The sequence below is a fragment of the Rhinopithecus roxellana genome, chromosome 18, assembly GCF_007565055.1.
Source record: "Rhinopithecus roxellana isolate Shanxi Qingling chromosome 18, ASM756505v1, whole genome shotgun sequence".
NCBI classification, from domain to species: Eukaryota; Metazoa; Chordata; class Mammalia; order Primates; family Cercopithecidae; genus Rhinopithecus; species Rhinopithecus roxellana.
The window spans coordinates 70,852,226-70,868,252 of NC_044566.1; the positions used below are offsets into that span (position 1 = coordinate 70,852,226).

Here is a 16,027-nt window from a genome sequence, read left to right on the forward strand (position 1 = left end):
GAAAGTTTCCCTGTTTCCAAGATAAGAAAGCCTGTTCTGCCATCCCAGCAGGCAAGGGTTGTTTAAGTTACTAGATAACAAAGTTGTTATTGATTCTAGTATTTTTACTCTTCCTGATTCCCTGCAGTCCAAAGGGAATTTGTCAGACCAGGAGTGATTTTTATGAAAAAAGAAAAAAGAGTAGTTGCTGTTGTTGTAACTAGCCTCATTGTGACAGATGGGATCCTAGTGTTTTCTCGCTGCCCTTTACTCAGGAGCTAGGAGAACAGAAAGCAAATAACCAAGAAACCAACACACTCATAGTAATCTGGATTTCTCAGAGTTGAGCCACAGCACTTGGAAATCAAATATTGGCTCCTCCTGAACGCCCCTTTTAGCCTGTTGTTGTTAACCAGTTTAACATTCCCTTATCACATGCTCATGTGGGCAGAATTAAATGGAATTAGCTGCAAATTATATAAAATTCATTTACCTTTAAAGGAAGCTATTTGGTCATGTTCAGTGTAGACAGAGCATTGCATTAAGACACAAGTTAATGGTACTGCCTGGAGATGAATCAATTTGCTTTGCTTTTATTGCCTTCCTTTATTTGTCCTTATGTGACTGGAAATGCTCAGCTCAGGTTCACAGAGCCCATGTTGGAGCCACACTAACATCTCAAGGAGAGTCCCGCTGTTTCTAAAGAGCTCAGTCCAAGTAAACACAATAGCAAAGGAAGATCATGCTGATCCTCCCTTAATACTTAGTCACAGAGAATGGATGGTGAACAGGGTGGCTTATGCCTGTAATCCTAGCACTTAGGAGGCCTAGGTGGGAGGATCGCTTGAGGCCAGGAGTTCAAGACCAGCCTGGACAACATAGCAAGACCTTGTCTTTACCAAAAAAAAGAAAAAGTTAGCCAGCCATGGTGGAACATGCCTGTAGTCCCAGCTACTCCGCAGGCTGAGGAGAGAAGATTGTTTGAGCCCAGGAGATTGAGGCTGTAGTGAGGTAAGATTGTGCCACTGCATTCCAGCCTGGGTGGCAGAGGGAAACCCTGTCTCAATTAAGAAGATAAATAAAATTTTAAAATGGGCGATGTCTAAGAGAGAAAGGCAAACCTATGAGAATGTTGAGGATTGATAAGCACCTTGTCCATACAGGGGTTAAAATAACATCTATTGAACTTCTGCTTTCTGCACTGACTTAGGCATTTTTCTAAGGTTTCTTTATTTCAACCTCACCATAACCTCATGATGCAAGGTATATTTTTATTTGAATGTGCATCCTTCATGTGTTCTTTAAGAGAGTATATGAATCTGTATATAATAAATTATACTTGACGTGTCTATTGTTCTTAATTTATAATGTTCATAAGAACGACTGTGGCCAGGCGCAGTGGCTCACGCCTGTAATCCCAGCACTTTGGGAGGCCAAGGCAGGCAGATCAAGAGATCAGGAGTTCAAGACCAGCCTGGCCAACATAGTGAAACCCCATCTCTACCAAAAAATACAAAAAAAAATTAGCCAGGCGTGGTGGCGCGTGCCTATAGTCCCAGCTGCTCAGGAGGCTGAGGCAGGAGAGTCGCTTGAACCCGGGAGGAGAAGGTTGCAGTGAACCAAGATCGTGCACTGCACTCCAGCTTAGGCAACAGAGTGAGACTTTGTCAAAAAAAAAAAAAAAAAAGAATAACTATGTATGTGTTTAAAATGCAGACTCCCCAGTCTCACTCACCCCCATATCGTTATTCAGAAGATCTGGGGTTGGGCTCAGATATTTTCATTTTATAAGCATCCCACTAATTCTTGATATACACAGTTCATGAATCACACTTCCCTATAAATCCATGTTACTTCATTGATTAGTAAGAGTTTGTCTTTTTCTGAGATTTGCCTAAAGGTAAATGTGTTGCAATATGTAACTGGAGAAAATATAAAAAATAAATGTATTCAAATACTGTGTCTCTGTGCACAACAATACACTGCTAAGAGATAACTACCATAAGAAGAATTCCTAATAGGAAAATTTGATAAAGTTGAGACCACAGTCAGTCTTTTACTTTAATCTTTGCAAGGGAGGCGGTGGACCTGGCCTAGGCTGTCAAAACAGAAGGCTTCACTCGTGCTGCTCTGAGTTTAGCATTGACTCTCCCATCTTAACCCCATCAATTTCTAATTTTAACATTTGTATGTGGATCTTGATTTGGGGGGACACACAGAGGAATCACTTTGACGGTAGTGTTCCTGCACCCTCACAAAGACAACCAGGGTTAACCAAGACCCTTTTTCTGATGTGAAAAAAAGGAGGAATGGGGCAGGATTCCAGCTCTGCTCTGGCCTAGAGACTAGAATGACTCCCTTCCCTCCCCAGGCAGTTTAAGGTTTCCTCTGAGTTTATGATGACAGCTTCATCTCCAACCCAAGAATGCAAGAACCACAAACAATGCTAGGAGAGTGGCCTCGGGCCAGAACACACTACTTAGATGCTGGGTTCCACACCTACTGGGCTAGCTAAAGCATTTTGAGTTGTGACTAGTTCACCCACTCAAGTCTTTCTTCTGGCTTTCCTGACTGTGAAAAAGAAGGCCCTGCCCCTTCTCCACGCCTGTAGAGTCTCTGTGGTGTGCTGATGGCTACATGAGGGTCCTCCAGCAATCCCCCTCCTCCACCCCTTTTAAGCAGGACTGTACTTGGGGGCACGTTCCCCTAAAACACTGAGTAATATACCTACTAAGTACTTCCTCCCAGTGTTCCTGAATATACCTTTCCAGGTCTACCCATCTGGAAATATCTTTAGACATCAGCTCATGGTGATAGTCTGCCATTCTTCTGGATGCAGTAATAGCCAATAGTTCAATGCTTATATGCACATTAAAAGCAATGCTGGGGGAGAAAGGAAGAGATGACCATTTATTGAATGCTTTCAAAGTGCCAAGAACGTTAGATGTTTTGTCTCATTGAATTCTCACAAAAACAATAAAAAACATTTTTTTGAGTGCCTACTATACAGTAAGATCGTATAGTGTCACAGCCAACAGAATGGATTTTAAGGACACATCAAGGCCAGGTGTGGTGGCTTACACCTGTAATCCCAGCACTTTGGGAGGCTGAGTTGGGCAGATAACTTGAGGTCAGGACTTTGAGACCAGTCTGGCCAACAGGCAAAACCCTGTCTCTACTAACAATACAAAAATTAGCCGGGCATGGTGGTGTGTGCCTGTAATCCTAGCTACTAGAGAGGTTGAGACAGGAGAATCGCTTGAACCCCAGAGGCAGAGGCTGCAGTGAGCCGAGATCATGCCACTGCGTTCCAGCCTAGGCGACAGAGCAAGACTCAGTCTCAAAAAAACAAAACAAAAAAAAACAAACAAAAAAAACAGCCAGGCCTGGCGGCTCACGTCTGTAATCCCAGTACAGTACTTTGGGAGGCTGAGGCGGGCAGATCACTTGAAGTCAGGAGTTCAAGACCAGGCTGACCAACATGGTGAAAACTCATCTCTACTAAAAATACAACATTAGCCAGGCATAGTGGCACATGTCTGCAACCCGACCTACTTCTGAGGCAGGAGAATCACTTGAACCCAGGAGGTGGAGGTTGCAGTGAGCCAAGATCACGCCATTGCACTCCAGTTTGGGCAACAGAGCAAAACTCTGTCAAAAAAAAAAAAGAAAGAAAAGAAAAGAAAAAGCCACATCATCTCTGCTTGGATCTAGGCTCTGCCATTTACTAGCTATATGATTCTGGGCAAGTAACATCACTGGGCCTCAATTTTCTCCAGTGGAAAATGGGATGACAGTAACTGGCTCATGGGGTTAATGTTGGAAAATACTTGAACAATGCCTGGTTCCATGCGTTTGCCATTATGATTACTATATGCAACGGGGCCAGCTTATGGGACAGTGCTATTATTTCCATTTTACAAATAAGGACAGGGAAGCTTAGTGAAGTCATATAACTTAGCAAGGGACACACAGCTTGTGCAGAACAAAACCTGGTGTAGAGGACAGGAGTATGCAGCTCCTGACCTTTCTGTGGCCCACCAAAGCCAGAGCGTACTTCTACCAATGAGTTTTGGTCACTCAAAGAGCGTGCAGGCAGGTGCACAGTAAGAGATCTACAGGCATTTGATCAGTACATGTTACCAAAAATCTGGGTCCTTCAAACCATAAACCATGTGAAATGTAGGAAGGTTGAGAAAGGAGATTAGAGGATAGTGTGGGTCAAGCCTTCTTTGGGCTGCAGCAGGAACCTGGAGGTAAGGAGAGGCTCCTAGGAGAACAAAGGATTAGTCATAGGAAATGGTGATGGGAGGAGGAGGTGGAAGGCAAAGAAAAGGAACTGTGTGGAATAAGGAACTGGTTACCCAGGACTAAGCTCAGAAGGGAAGCAGCAAGGATTTCTGGAGACTGCACATCTGGAAGGTACAACCAGAGATGAGACAACTAAAGGGGTGAGTCCAGAGCTGTAGTGGGTGGGCCACTGGGAGCACCAGGAGTGGGAAGCAACAGCTGACCTCAGATCCTTTGGAGCCTCGACGTCCTTTCATAATTTTCCTTTCATCAGCAGAGTGAACAGAGGGCCACGGAAGGATTAAAGCAAAAGTGGAAAGAGCTCATGTCTGGGGGCCCCACTCCCAGGGGAGGAAGCGTTGAGCAGTGGTTGGAGGCAGCAGCAGACAGTACTGGGGCACACGGAGCAACCCGCTCCTGCCCCTCTACTCCTTTCACACCAGAGAGGGCTAACTAGGTATGGAATAAGACAATTACCCAATTAAATTCTGTTTTTAAGCTGCTTTTATCTGTACAGTTCAGGGAGCACTGAATCATCCGGAAAATAATTTCAGCTCTCCGCTTATTTTCACTAGATTGCTTAGCCCTACGAATCTTGGAAAACCTTCATTCAAAGTCTGAGGTCCTTTCCTCTCTCCAAACCCACAACTCAAGCTGGGTTTTCCTGGTCCCTCTCAGACCTGGATACCAAATTCTGGGTATTTATTTATTGTTTTATTTGTTTTATTTTATTTTATTTTATTTTTTGAGACAGAGTCTCGCCCTGTCGCCCAGGCTGGAGTGCAGTGGCGCGATCGGTTCACTGCAAGTTCCGCCTCCCAGGTTCAAGCCATTCTCCTGCCTCCGCCTCCCGAGTAGCTGGGTCTACAGGCACTCGCCACCATGCCCAGTTAATTTTTTTTGTATTTTTAGTAGAGACGGGGTTTCACCGTGTTAGGCAGAATGGTCTCGAGATTTCCTAATCTCGTGATCCCTCCGTCTTGGCCTCCCAAAGTGCTGGGATTACAGGCATGAGCCACTGCACCAGGCCAAGTCTGGGTATTCATAAACCAGCAGGAGGGAAAAATTGATTAGACTTAGGAGAATGAAAACCTGCCTACATTAGTGCTCATTGAATGAAATGCTGATGAACAAAAGTGCAATCAATTATAGAAGGATTCTCATTCCACACATCACATCGTTTGCTTTACAGAATTTTCCAACTCAGAAATAATTTAATTTTTATTTTCTACAGAGATTTAATTATAAAATGAATATAAATTCCATGTGCATTCATGATGTCTACCTTGGAATTAAATGGGATCACCTGTTTATTTCATTTATAATGGGATGCAATGGCTAAAACATCTTATCACCAAGCCAAATTCAGCCCGTAGCATGCCTCTGAAACCACTGAGGAAGACTTAGCCACTTACCGAGAACAAGGTAACCTGTGTTCTCCCGGGTGCAAACCTCGTCTCTGTGAAGGGAAAGGGGGAAGAGGGCAGGCGAGGACCTCCAGTATCAGCGAGAACTATCAGGACGTCCTGCTAATAAACGACTTTTTCACTGTCCACACTTTAATTGGTTTACAGCCTTTTTTGTTTATTTATCCATAAGAGCTGCTGTTAAATGGCTCGGGAAGGTGCTCGCCTAATGGCTCGGTATCGCTGCCAGGCCTGCCGTGGGCGAGGCGGCTTGGAGGGGGCACAGGCTTCAGCGGGGATTCAGAGCGGAAACGCATTTCGCCTGTAATGGACTCGGCGATTTTACGATACCAGAAGCTAGATCTACAGGGGAGTACAACACACGTCGTTACTCAGCGGAGGGTTCCCCGGGATACGTTTTTTATACGGCTGTAAGTGATAAAATTCCAGATAACTTTGTCTCCTCTAATAATAATAACAACAATAAATGGTTGTTTGACCTTTGTTTCCTGGGTCCCTTCATTAGGTCACAGGCAGCAGAAAATGCTAATTGTGAAAGTGAGAACATGCCTTCATGGAACACCTCCGGCGCTCCCCGCCTCCTCCCCTATTGCCGGGGGTACCCGGGTTGTAGCCGGAGACCGCAATGGGCGGATTGCTTTCTGCTGAGAGCCTCTTTTCTTTCTGCAGGGCCGAGCAAAAATATTAAATGGAAGCAAATGAAGCATCGAAATGGAGACCAATTTACAGAAATGTGCAATTAGTTGAGAAGTGCAAAGTAAACACTCCGGGGGTGGCGGGCGAGGCGGGGAGCAGAGGAGGGAGAGTGGGGTGCAGACTGAGTCCAGAGCGGGTGTGGGGGTGCCCAGGGAGGAGGGGAAGGGGGAGGAAGAGGAGGGGGAGGGGAAAAGTGGCCGATCTTTGTCCTGAGCCGAGCTCGCCGTCCCCTCATAACCGCGTCGCCAAGTCAACCCGCGGCGACTCGGCAGATTATCTCCAAGGGTCAACACTCCGCGGCCGGGCAACCCCCTCCAGTCTGCCCTCCTGATCGATGTGGTCACTCGCGGCCAGGGCGATAGGGTAGAGTTCTCCGCGGCCGCAGACAATGGACTCATTGACGCGGGCGCACAGAGATTAGGTGCGCGGCCCCACGGCCTTTCACTCTCTGCTCCCACCAAGACTGCAGGTGGCACTTTTCCCTGAAGAAATCACCGAAACTCTCCCTGTCCACCGCCGTGCTTCCCTTGGCCTGTCTTCGGTGACAGCAAGGGCATCTACAAGCCAGGGAGCCACACATCAGGGCCACACACATGAGGCCACAGGCCAGAAAGCCACACACATGAGCTCTCACACATCGGAGCAAATGCTGAGACTACACCAGCCTCCCGTGACACAAGGAATCTGCAGAGAAGTCCACATTCCCGACTAGCTTTTTATCTTTTAATAAAAATAAAGAGTACTCAGAATAGAGCATTCAACCCGCACTTAAAATACAAATATTTCCAGTAGGAAGAAATACATTAAAATCGACTCTCAAAGGTCATTGGATGTTGGTACGTTGTTTAGGAAAGGCAGTGCAGTGATTTTTCCCTGGCTTGGTTCTTTGTGGTTCATGCTGTCTCTTGCTGAGACGTTTCTGCAAAGATGTCTAGTTTTTCTAAAACCCTCGGTGGTGTTTCAAGAAACGTCCTCCTTTCGGCAGTACCTGGTCAGAGGCTAGTCCGCCGCCAGGCCTAGCGGGTCATGCCCAGGCCGGGGGTTGGACGCCACCGCCACCCGGAGGTCATCCATCCGCGTCAGTGCGTGCGGAAAAAGTGGCCCTATTTATGTCAGGACCCCAGAATGTCCAGAAGTTACCGAATGACTTGAAGCCAAGCACAGACGTTATCATGGAAAATGCAGCGTTTTTATTTCTTTTTTCTAAAGAGGTAACTCTTCTTCCACTTCCCCCTCTCCCGCTTGCCTTATTTCAATTGCAAGCAGAAGAGAGGGGGTGTTCTCCGCTGGCAAACTCCGCCAGGGTCCGGCCCGTAGAGAGGGGTCAAGGGTCTGGAACCCTCGTGCCAACACCTGCCCCTGCCTGGCAGTCCCAAGAAGAAGGCCGCGCGCGTCTTTCCCCCTCGCTGTACTGGGAAGCTACATTCCGGGTTGGCCAAATGGGCCCCAATTTTCCAAAACCAAAATTTGTAATACCCTTCAATTAAAAAAAAAGAATTTACAAAAGTCTCTGTGAATGCTTCAGAAGTTACCGTTTACACCCCAGTACTTGTAGCACATCCACAAGTAAAAACACACAACGAATGCCAGGGTTTTGTGTGTTTTTTAACAGACACCTTGGTGGCTGTGAACAAACTTCATAAATAAAATAGAATCAAATTCTTCCGAGCTAGAGAGCTGGGTCTGCAAACTTTTTTCATCGTTTTCCCCAACAGTTAAAAAAAAATAAAAGCTCAACCTGTCTCCTTGTAAACTATATCAATTAACAAACACACTATGTCCATTATCAAAGATAATAGAAAATGTGGGAAAATAGGAAAATAGAAACGTCTAAGCCACGGTGAAAATGTTTCTATAAATGAATGATTCTAATGTTTTCGTGAGCGCCCACTTTGGAGAGCACCGCCGGCTCCCCGTTCAGGGGTGTGCAGCAAACTCAGCTGAGAGAGAAAATTGGAACGAAAGCAGGTGCTCGCGGGTACCTGGCCTCGCCTCTTAGGGCAGTCAGCCAGGCCAATCACGGCCCCTGGCTGAACCACGTGGGGCCCCGCGGAGCCTATGGCGCGGCGGCCGGTCCGCCGGTCCCCGCAGGCTGTGGGTTCCCTCCGAGATCAGTGCGGTGCTGTCAAAGTGAGCAGGGGTGGCGCCGGGAGTGGGAACGCCGCACAGTGCCAAGTCCCCGGCTCCAGCTCCCGACTCCCGGCTCTCGGTGCCCAAGCCCGGGCCGCAGACATGAACGGCGAGGAGCAGTACTACGCGGCCACGCAGCTTTACAAGGACCCATGCGCATTCCAGCGAGGCCCGGCGCCGGAGTTCAGCGCCAGCCCCCCTGCGTGCCTGTACGTGGGCCGCCAGGCCCCGCCGCCGCCGCCACCCCCGTTCCCCGGCGCCCTGGGCGCGCTGGAGCAGGGCAGCCCCCCGGACATCTCCCCGTACGAGGTGCCCCCGCTCGCCGACGACCCCGCGGTGGCGCACCTCCACCACCACCTCCCGGCTCAGCTCGCGCTCCCCCATCCGCCCTCCGGGCCCTTCCCGGAGGGAGCCGAGCCGGGCGTCCTGGAGGAACCCAACCGCGTCCAGCTACCTTTCCCATGGATGAAGTCTACCAAAGCTCATGCGTGGAAAGGCCAGTGGGCAGGTAAGCCTGGCTCCCCACCCCTTTCTCCTTTCCGGTTCTCACCCGGCCGCCCTACCTCCAAGAGCTCCCAGGAGCCTTCTCTCTGTTTCCGGCACCTTGGGTTATCCCAGGTCGGACTAAACTACATCGGGGAGTTAACGAGGCCATCCCTCACAGCAGCGCTTCTCTGGTCCAGTTTGAAGCATCTTTCCCACCCTACTCTCCTGGGAGCGTAAACTCCTTCCTTCCCTGTACGCTGAGCCCTTCTTCGCCCCAGGAGCCCGCGCCCGCAGCGCCATCCCTAGAGAGCCGAGGCTGAGTCCAGCTCAGGGCTTCGGACACTATAGATCCTCCTCGAGCAGGGGATCCGGGAACACAGGACTCCTTGGTAGTGCACGTCGAGGAAGCCGAGTAGGGACAAGGGTGCCTCTGACCCAGGCCCCAGCTCGCCTTCGGAGCCCCGGATCCTCTCACTTCCCGCGCTTCATTAAGGAAGGGCAGGCATCTGGGGGCGCCAGGTAGGTGCAGAAAGACAGGCAGGGAAAGGAAACTGCACCCAATCCCGCAGTGTCCGGCTTCCCTGGCTGGGGAAACAGGATGGGAGTAAAGAGGAAGGGGCAGGGGCAAGGCACCGCGAGGCTGAAGGCCGGCCTCTCTACGTCAGAGCCTGGCAGCTGGGAGAGCAATCTGAGAAGCGAATTCGTTTTTCACCAACCGAAAGCAATTGAAGCGCTCTCCCCGCACTGCTTCCCAGGAAGTAATTCTGCAGGAGATGGGCTCTCCCTGCCTAGCCAGTGGGGAGGCGAGAGGCCTGGTGCCTGCGGCCCTCCGCGCCGGCGGAGACCAGAAGGTCTTTCCCGGAGCCGGGAGCAGGAGCCACAGAGTTGCCCCCGGGTCCTTCGCGGCCCCGCTGTGGCGGCGAGTTCTGGCGCGGCCTGTGTCGTCGCCGCTACACACTGTCATCACTGCCGTGCCTCAGCCACTTCTGGTCACACCTGCACCGCAAATAGTTGCCTTTTCCTTTCAACTGGCAGCCGGGAGTAGGGGGAACAGCTCGAGCCGGCGTCCCCCAGCGCACCCCGAGAATCCTCAGCGCCCATCTGCGGGGTCCGGCCAGCCCTGCCTGACACTGACACCAGGCACAGACAGGCAGGGCTTTGTGCGGGAGACGGAGGGGGACCCCAGCTCGCCCGGGGTCCGCGGGACTTCCCTCTTCCTAGTTCACTTTCTCGCTAAGGCGAAGGTCCTGAAGCAGGACGAGGGCTGAACTGCGCTGCAGTCGTCCCCATCTCCAGCGAAACCCAGTTGACAGGGGCGCCAGAAGCTGCCGCGGCGCCTCTGCGAACTTACCCAGCTCGCGCGGCCCTGGCGAAAGGCCTTGAAGTCTCCGGAAATGCGGGGTTCTTAGGAGGCGGGAGGACAGTCCCTCGAACAAAGGTGGGGGGCTCCCATTCCCCAACCAATTCCCTTCCAGGGCTGCCTCCCCTCCAGGCCTCTCTTCTGGCCTCCTAGGGCCTCAGAGCTCCTGCTCTCCCGGCCTGGGCCTTCCTCAGGAAATGGGCGACAGCTGGTCTCCCAAAGAGGCTTTGTGAGGTGGAGTAACGTCCTTATCCCAACCCGAGCAGGGATGCCTCTGCTCTGGAGGACTTGGGCTTAAGCTGACCCAAGAAGCCAGAAAGTAAAACCAGAAGGCAAATCAGCAGACTTGGCTTGGGTTGGGGGGACCCAACTAGGGCGACACTCTCGGGCTCGAGTTGGCCCCAGGCCTTTGCTGGCGCCCTCTAACCCGCTGCATGCTCGACTCTCGGGGAAGGAGCCGACCTCCCCTCTCTTTTCCAGGAAGCCGTCTCTGGGGCCGGCTGCTATCCCCGCGTTCCTCTAGGGGAAACTTTCGATAGAGCCGGAATTCAAAAATTGCAAACCCACCTGCCCCTGGAAGAGCGAAGTGACAAAAGGGCTGTCACTGGCAGTACGAATCTGAATGCTAATGACAACAGAGGTTTTCAAAAACATTGACCCCCAAATGCTTCAGCAGCGCTGGCCTGCTGGCACCTAAACTGCCTCATCCCGCGCCTTGGGGAAGGGCCCAGGCTCGGCGCCCTTGACTTTTTCCCACCGTCCTCAACCTCCACCCCTGTCACGTCGCGCTGGGCACAGGTCCCCCGGGAGTAGTGCACCCCGGGCAGTCTCTCCCTGAGCAGTCTCTGGCAGGGACTTCACGAAGCCCGCAGCCTAAAGCAGGAACCCAGAGACATGTGGGTTTAATGTAAAACTTTAGAGAGCCTTTCAACATGTTTATTGAAGGCCCGCCTCGCTTCTCTCCCAGGCCTGGGATGCCAGGTAGATTGGGGATGCCCCCCGGGGGGTAGGACTCTCCCTGGACTAGGGTCTGAGCCTCTGCTTCAGCTTCTGGCGCCTTTTCTCGACCTGGGGGGAAACCCAGTAGGGTTCCATCGCGAAATTAACCCCGCCCCCAACACACACACACTCGCCTTTCAATTCCTAAGGCTTAGCCAACATTCACAGGAGAAATGTCCCCGGCCTTTGCTCTAAGACAAGTCTCTCCCCAGAGCTTTGGTGGAATTTCCCGCGTCAGCATCCACAGTCTGGGTGCAGTCAGTATTTTGCACAGAAAAGAAAAGATTGGGACCTGGCTGAGCGCAGCGGCAGTGAATGTGGATCTCCAACCTCCTTGTTCAGGGCTTCCTGTTGCATCTTGGAGACACGGGAGGCTTGTTTCTGCACCACTACCCCCTCCTCCGTGGGGCTGTCGGTTCGGCAGCTGGGCTAGGGCCCCTGTGTCTCCCCTCAACACCTCTGAGGGCATTTGGGATCCAGGGCATAGAGTCTGGAGCTGCCAGATTTCTGCTCTAGCCAACGTGACCCCTAGAACAATATACTCTTCGCTTCGAGGGCAGAAGTCTCGCTGAAGTTAAAACAAGTATGGAGAATTTGCTGGCTGTCAGGTTGGGACTAATTACGATATAAATATATAGAGAGAAAATACATGGTCAGATATAATAAAATGTGTCACAGTCTCCATTAGCACAAAGATGTTCAGACTGCAGGTTGTACCCATTCGCAGGTCATAAAATCAATTTACTAGGTTGAGATTAGTATTTTTTAAAAGAAATAGCAGATAGTGGGGAAAACAGTAGATAACATCATAAGTGGTAAACGTTTGTTTTACGTTCTTAAGATTTGACCGTATATTCGACCTACAATGTCCGTGTATGAACTACACAACGATCTGAAATGTATTTCTTACATTTGTGGATCACCGACGGAGGTTTTTTTAAGCCCTGAATTAAAGGCGTTTTATTGCTTTGGTAGGATCCAGCCGGTTTAACTATCTATTACCTACATTTAAATCAACATCAATCAGTTGATTAACACCGATTAAACGAGCGCATTCAAGGACCACTCATTGGTCGAGCCAAGCTTAGGCTCACGGCGAGAGCCAACTCGGGTTTGGCCTCCAATAAAAAAGCTTCCTTTACTAAGGAAGGGCTTCGCGCTCCCACACTAGGCGCTGAAAGGGGATGCTCGGTGGCTCCGGCAGGAGCAACTGGTAGGGCTAGGACTCCCTAATCCCCTTGAAGGGGTTGGGCTGCGTGGGTGGGGACTGTGCGGGGCTCCGGGGGCCACACTCACGCCCTGTGTCGCCCGCAGGCGGCGCCTACGCGGCGGAGCCGGAGGAGAACAAGCGGACGCGCACGGCCTACACGCGCGCACAGCTGCTAGAGCTGGAGAAGGAGTTCCTATTCAACAAGTACATCTCACGGCCGCGCCGGGTGGAGCTGGCTGTGATGTTGAACTTGACCGAGAGACACATCAAGATCTGGTTCCAAAACCGCCGCATGAAGTGGAAAAAGGAGGAGGACAAGAAGCGCGGCGGCGGGACAGCGGTCGGGGGTGGCGGGGTCGCGGAGCCTGAGCAGGACTGCGCCGTGACCTCCGGCGAGGAGCTTCTGGCGCTGCCGCCGCCGCCGCCCCCCGGAGGTGCTGTGCCGCCCGCTGCCCCAGTTGCCGCCCGAGAGGGCCGCCTGCCACCTGGCCTTAGCGCGTCGCCACAGCCCTCCAGCGTCGCGCCTCGGCGGCCACAGGAACCACGGTGAGAGGCAGGAACTGCTCCTGGCTGAGCGGCTTCAACCACTCGCCGAGGAGGAGCAGAGGGCCTAGGAGGACCCCGGGCGTGGACCACCCGCCCTGGCAGTTGAATGGGGCGTCAATTGCGGGGCCCACCTTAGACCAAAGGGGAAAACCCGCTCTCTCAGGCGCACGTGCTAATTAGGGCCCAGCAGGTAGATGCTGGCAGGCCTTCCGAAAGAAAAAGAGCTGTTGGTTTCTGTATATTGGGGCCCTCTTTTAGTGATACAGGATTGGCGTTGTTTGTGGCTGTTGCGCACATCCCTGCCCGCCAACAGCACTCCACCTTGGGACCTGTTTAGAGAAGCCGACTCTTCAAAGACAATGGAAACTGTACCGTACACATTGGAAGTCTCCCCAACACACAGCAGGAGAGCTGGACCGAATGCCTTCATCTGCCCATAAACAAAGTCATTCTTACTCGGGCGACCACTTTAAGTTTAGAAATAATTGAAAGGAAATGTTTGAGTTTTTAAAGTTCCCGTGAAATTGATGCCAGTGGAATACAGTGAGTCCTCCTCTTCCTCCTCCTCATCTTCTTCCCCCTCCTCTTCCTCTTCCTGCTGCTCTCCTTTCCTCCCCCCTTCTCCCTCCTCTTCCTCCTCCTCTTTCTTCCTAATCTCTTTCTCCTCCTCCTCCTTCTACCTCCCCTTCTTATCCCTCCTCTTCCTCTTCTCTAGCTGCACACTTCTCTGTTGCACATCTTACAACTTGCACCCCTTTCTTCTGAGGAAGAGAACATCTTGCAAGGCAGGGCAAGCAGCGACAGGGCTGGCTTAGGAGCACTGCAACAGTCCCTGTGCCCCAGTTCTACACTGCTGGCAGGGAAGTCAAGGGGAGACAGGCCTGGATCTGGGGATGAGGGAGAAAGATGGACCCCTGGGTGACCACTAAACCAAAGATATTTGGAACTTTCTATTTAGGATGTGGATGTAATTCCTGTTCCAAGGTAGAGGCTGTGCTGAAGACAAGCACAGTGGCCTTGAGTGCTTTGGAAACAAACTATTCATGAGCCAATATGACTTTCACATCTTTAGAAATTATGAAAACGTATGTGATTGGAAGCTCAGTTATCTTATTTAACATTTTAAAATTACAAAACAGTTCTTTACAAACAGGTCTGTGCATCCCAGGTCTGTCTTCTTTTCAAGGTGTGGGCCTTGTGTTCAGGTTGTTTGTGGGAAATGCTTAATAAATACGGATAATATGGGAAGAGATGAAAACTGATTCTCCTCACTTTGTTTCAAAGCTTTCTGGCAGTGGGATGATTCGAATTCACTTTGAAAATTAAATTAGCGGGTTTCTTGTTTTGTTTTTGTTTTTGTTTTGACAGGGTCTCATTCTGTCGTTCCCAGGTTCCTCTTTTTTTCAGGGATTCTCCTACCTCAACCTGCTGAGTAGCTGGGATTACAGGCTCACGCCACCACGCCCGGCTAATTTTTGTATTTTTAGTAGAGACGGATCGCCATGATGGCCAGGCTGATCAGCGTCTATTTTCTTTCGGTTCTAATCAGGGAAAACCAGGTAATTAAGAAATAGTGCACTTGAGTTTTGAGTTGGAGCCTCTGTGAGGGGATGAATTTCCAGTTTTGTTTTATTTTTAATTTAAGAATGTCTTCTCAAGATGACTTTCTCAGGCAATAGAACCTAGAGCGTGGGAGACAGTTCAGAGTACCGCTGGCCAATATTGCGTCCTGGCAGAGTCAAGCGCCGCCCACCTGACGCCTCAGTGCTGCGGGTGGTGAAACCCGCCGCTGGCTCCCACCATGGTCGGGTCTCCTCTTTCCTCCCAAAGCTGAGGACGCAGGCGAGGCCGTTTTCCGTGACCCTTCCAAAAGAAGCGTTGTTTTGGATGAGTCTCCGTACCCAAAAAATGTCTTATGTTAGAGGCAAAGACGCCCGGATTTAGAGGGCTTCCAACCCCTAGGACCACTCTGCTCTTCCCTGCACGAAGCTCTCAGGTGGGCCCCTGAGCCCGACGGTGCACCCGAAGGCCGTTCCCGGCGCTCCCTGGGTTCAGTACCAGTACCTCACTCCCAGGAGTCGCTGCTTTTACTTTTACTTTTTGCAAAGATAGACGCTGTTTGTTGTTGCCATTTTGTTTTGTTTTATTGGAGAGAGAAATCGAGTCCCTCGGGATAAAAGGAAGTCCCCTGGATCAGAAAGAGGAACTTGCGCATGGTTGAGAGTGCTCTTTCCCTGCGGTTCTCCACACCTGCCTGGGCTCTGGGGTGGGGCAAATCTGCGCTCGCATCCCTGGTCCCTCAAATATTGGCCCAGCCCGTAGTCCTGATAAAATGATTCGAGCTCTCAGTGACTCAGTTTCCTCATCCAGAAAGTGGAGGCAAATACTACTTCATGAAGTTGCTGTGAGGTTTAAACCAAAAAAAAAAAAAAAAAAAAAGTGCTAATTCGGCAACTAGGAATCCCTCCACAAATAGTAGCTATTGTTTTATGGCTGTCATCGTCGTTGTCGTCAGAAGCAATCGGAAGCTGCTGTTTCTAAAGCCCCCCACCCGTCCCCCGGCAGCCCCTCTCCTCTGGCAAATCCCCACACTGTCGCTGCAGATAGGAATTTTGTTCCTCTACCCCTGATCTTTGCCGAACACTGCCTGGTTGCAGGACACCCTTCCTCGTAAATAAACTCCCTAGGTTTTCCACAGCAAACTTCACCAGGCAAAGAACTGAAGCTCCGCGACCAGTTAGTTGGTGGCGGCGCAGAAACTTGTCCTCGGACCCCACGCAGAAGCCGTCGCCCTCTCTGAGGCTCCGTACCCGACTTGGCTCTGCGAATTGGGCCAGCCGCTGCTTCTCCGCGAGGCCGGAGGGTTCGCCAAGGAGAGGAGAAGAGGCACAGGCCGCCCGAGAC

At 51.1% G+C, this 16,027-nt stretch overlaps 1 protein-coding gene and 1 long non-coding RNA gene across 2 annotated transcripts in view; one reads left to right on the top strand and one right to left on the bottom strand.

Annotated features, from left to right (window-relative positions):
* Positions 1–5,826, bottom strand: part of LOC115894588 — a 91,819-nt gene extending 85,993 nt beyond the window's left edge. The window contains exon 1 of the long non-coding RNA XR_004054716.1: positions 5,685–5,826. This is a non-coding gene — a long non-coding RNA (uncharacterized LOC115894588). The remainder of the gene's footprint in view (positions 1–5,684) is intronic.
* A 2,719-nt stretch (positions 5,827–8,545) lies between these two features.
* On the top strand, positions 8,546–13,697 carry PDX1 (pancreatic and duodenal homeobox 1). Its single transcript, XM_010362468.2, has 2 exons — positions 8,546–9,030; positions 12,682–13,697. The coding sequence occupies exons 1-2, from the start codon at positions 8,625–8,627 to the stop codon at positions 13,125–13,127; spliced, it is 852 nt and encodes a 283-aa protein (XP_010360770.1). The 5' UTR covers positions 8,546–8,624; the 3' UTR covers positions 13,128–13,697.
* Positions 13,698–16,027: the final 2,330 nt, after the last annotated feature.

Excerpts from the sequence above, each read along its gene's own strand:
- PDX1 (XM_010362468.2), top strand. The coding sequence starts at position 8,625 with ATGAACGGCGAGGAGCAGTACTACGCGGCCACGCAGCTTTACAAGGAC. Across the intron at positions 9,031-12,681 it reads GTGGAAAGGCCAGTGGGCAG|GCGGCGCCTACGCGGCGGAG; the intron begins GTAAGCCTGGCT and ends TGTCGCCCGCAG.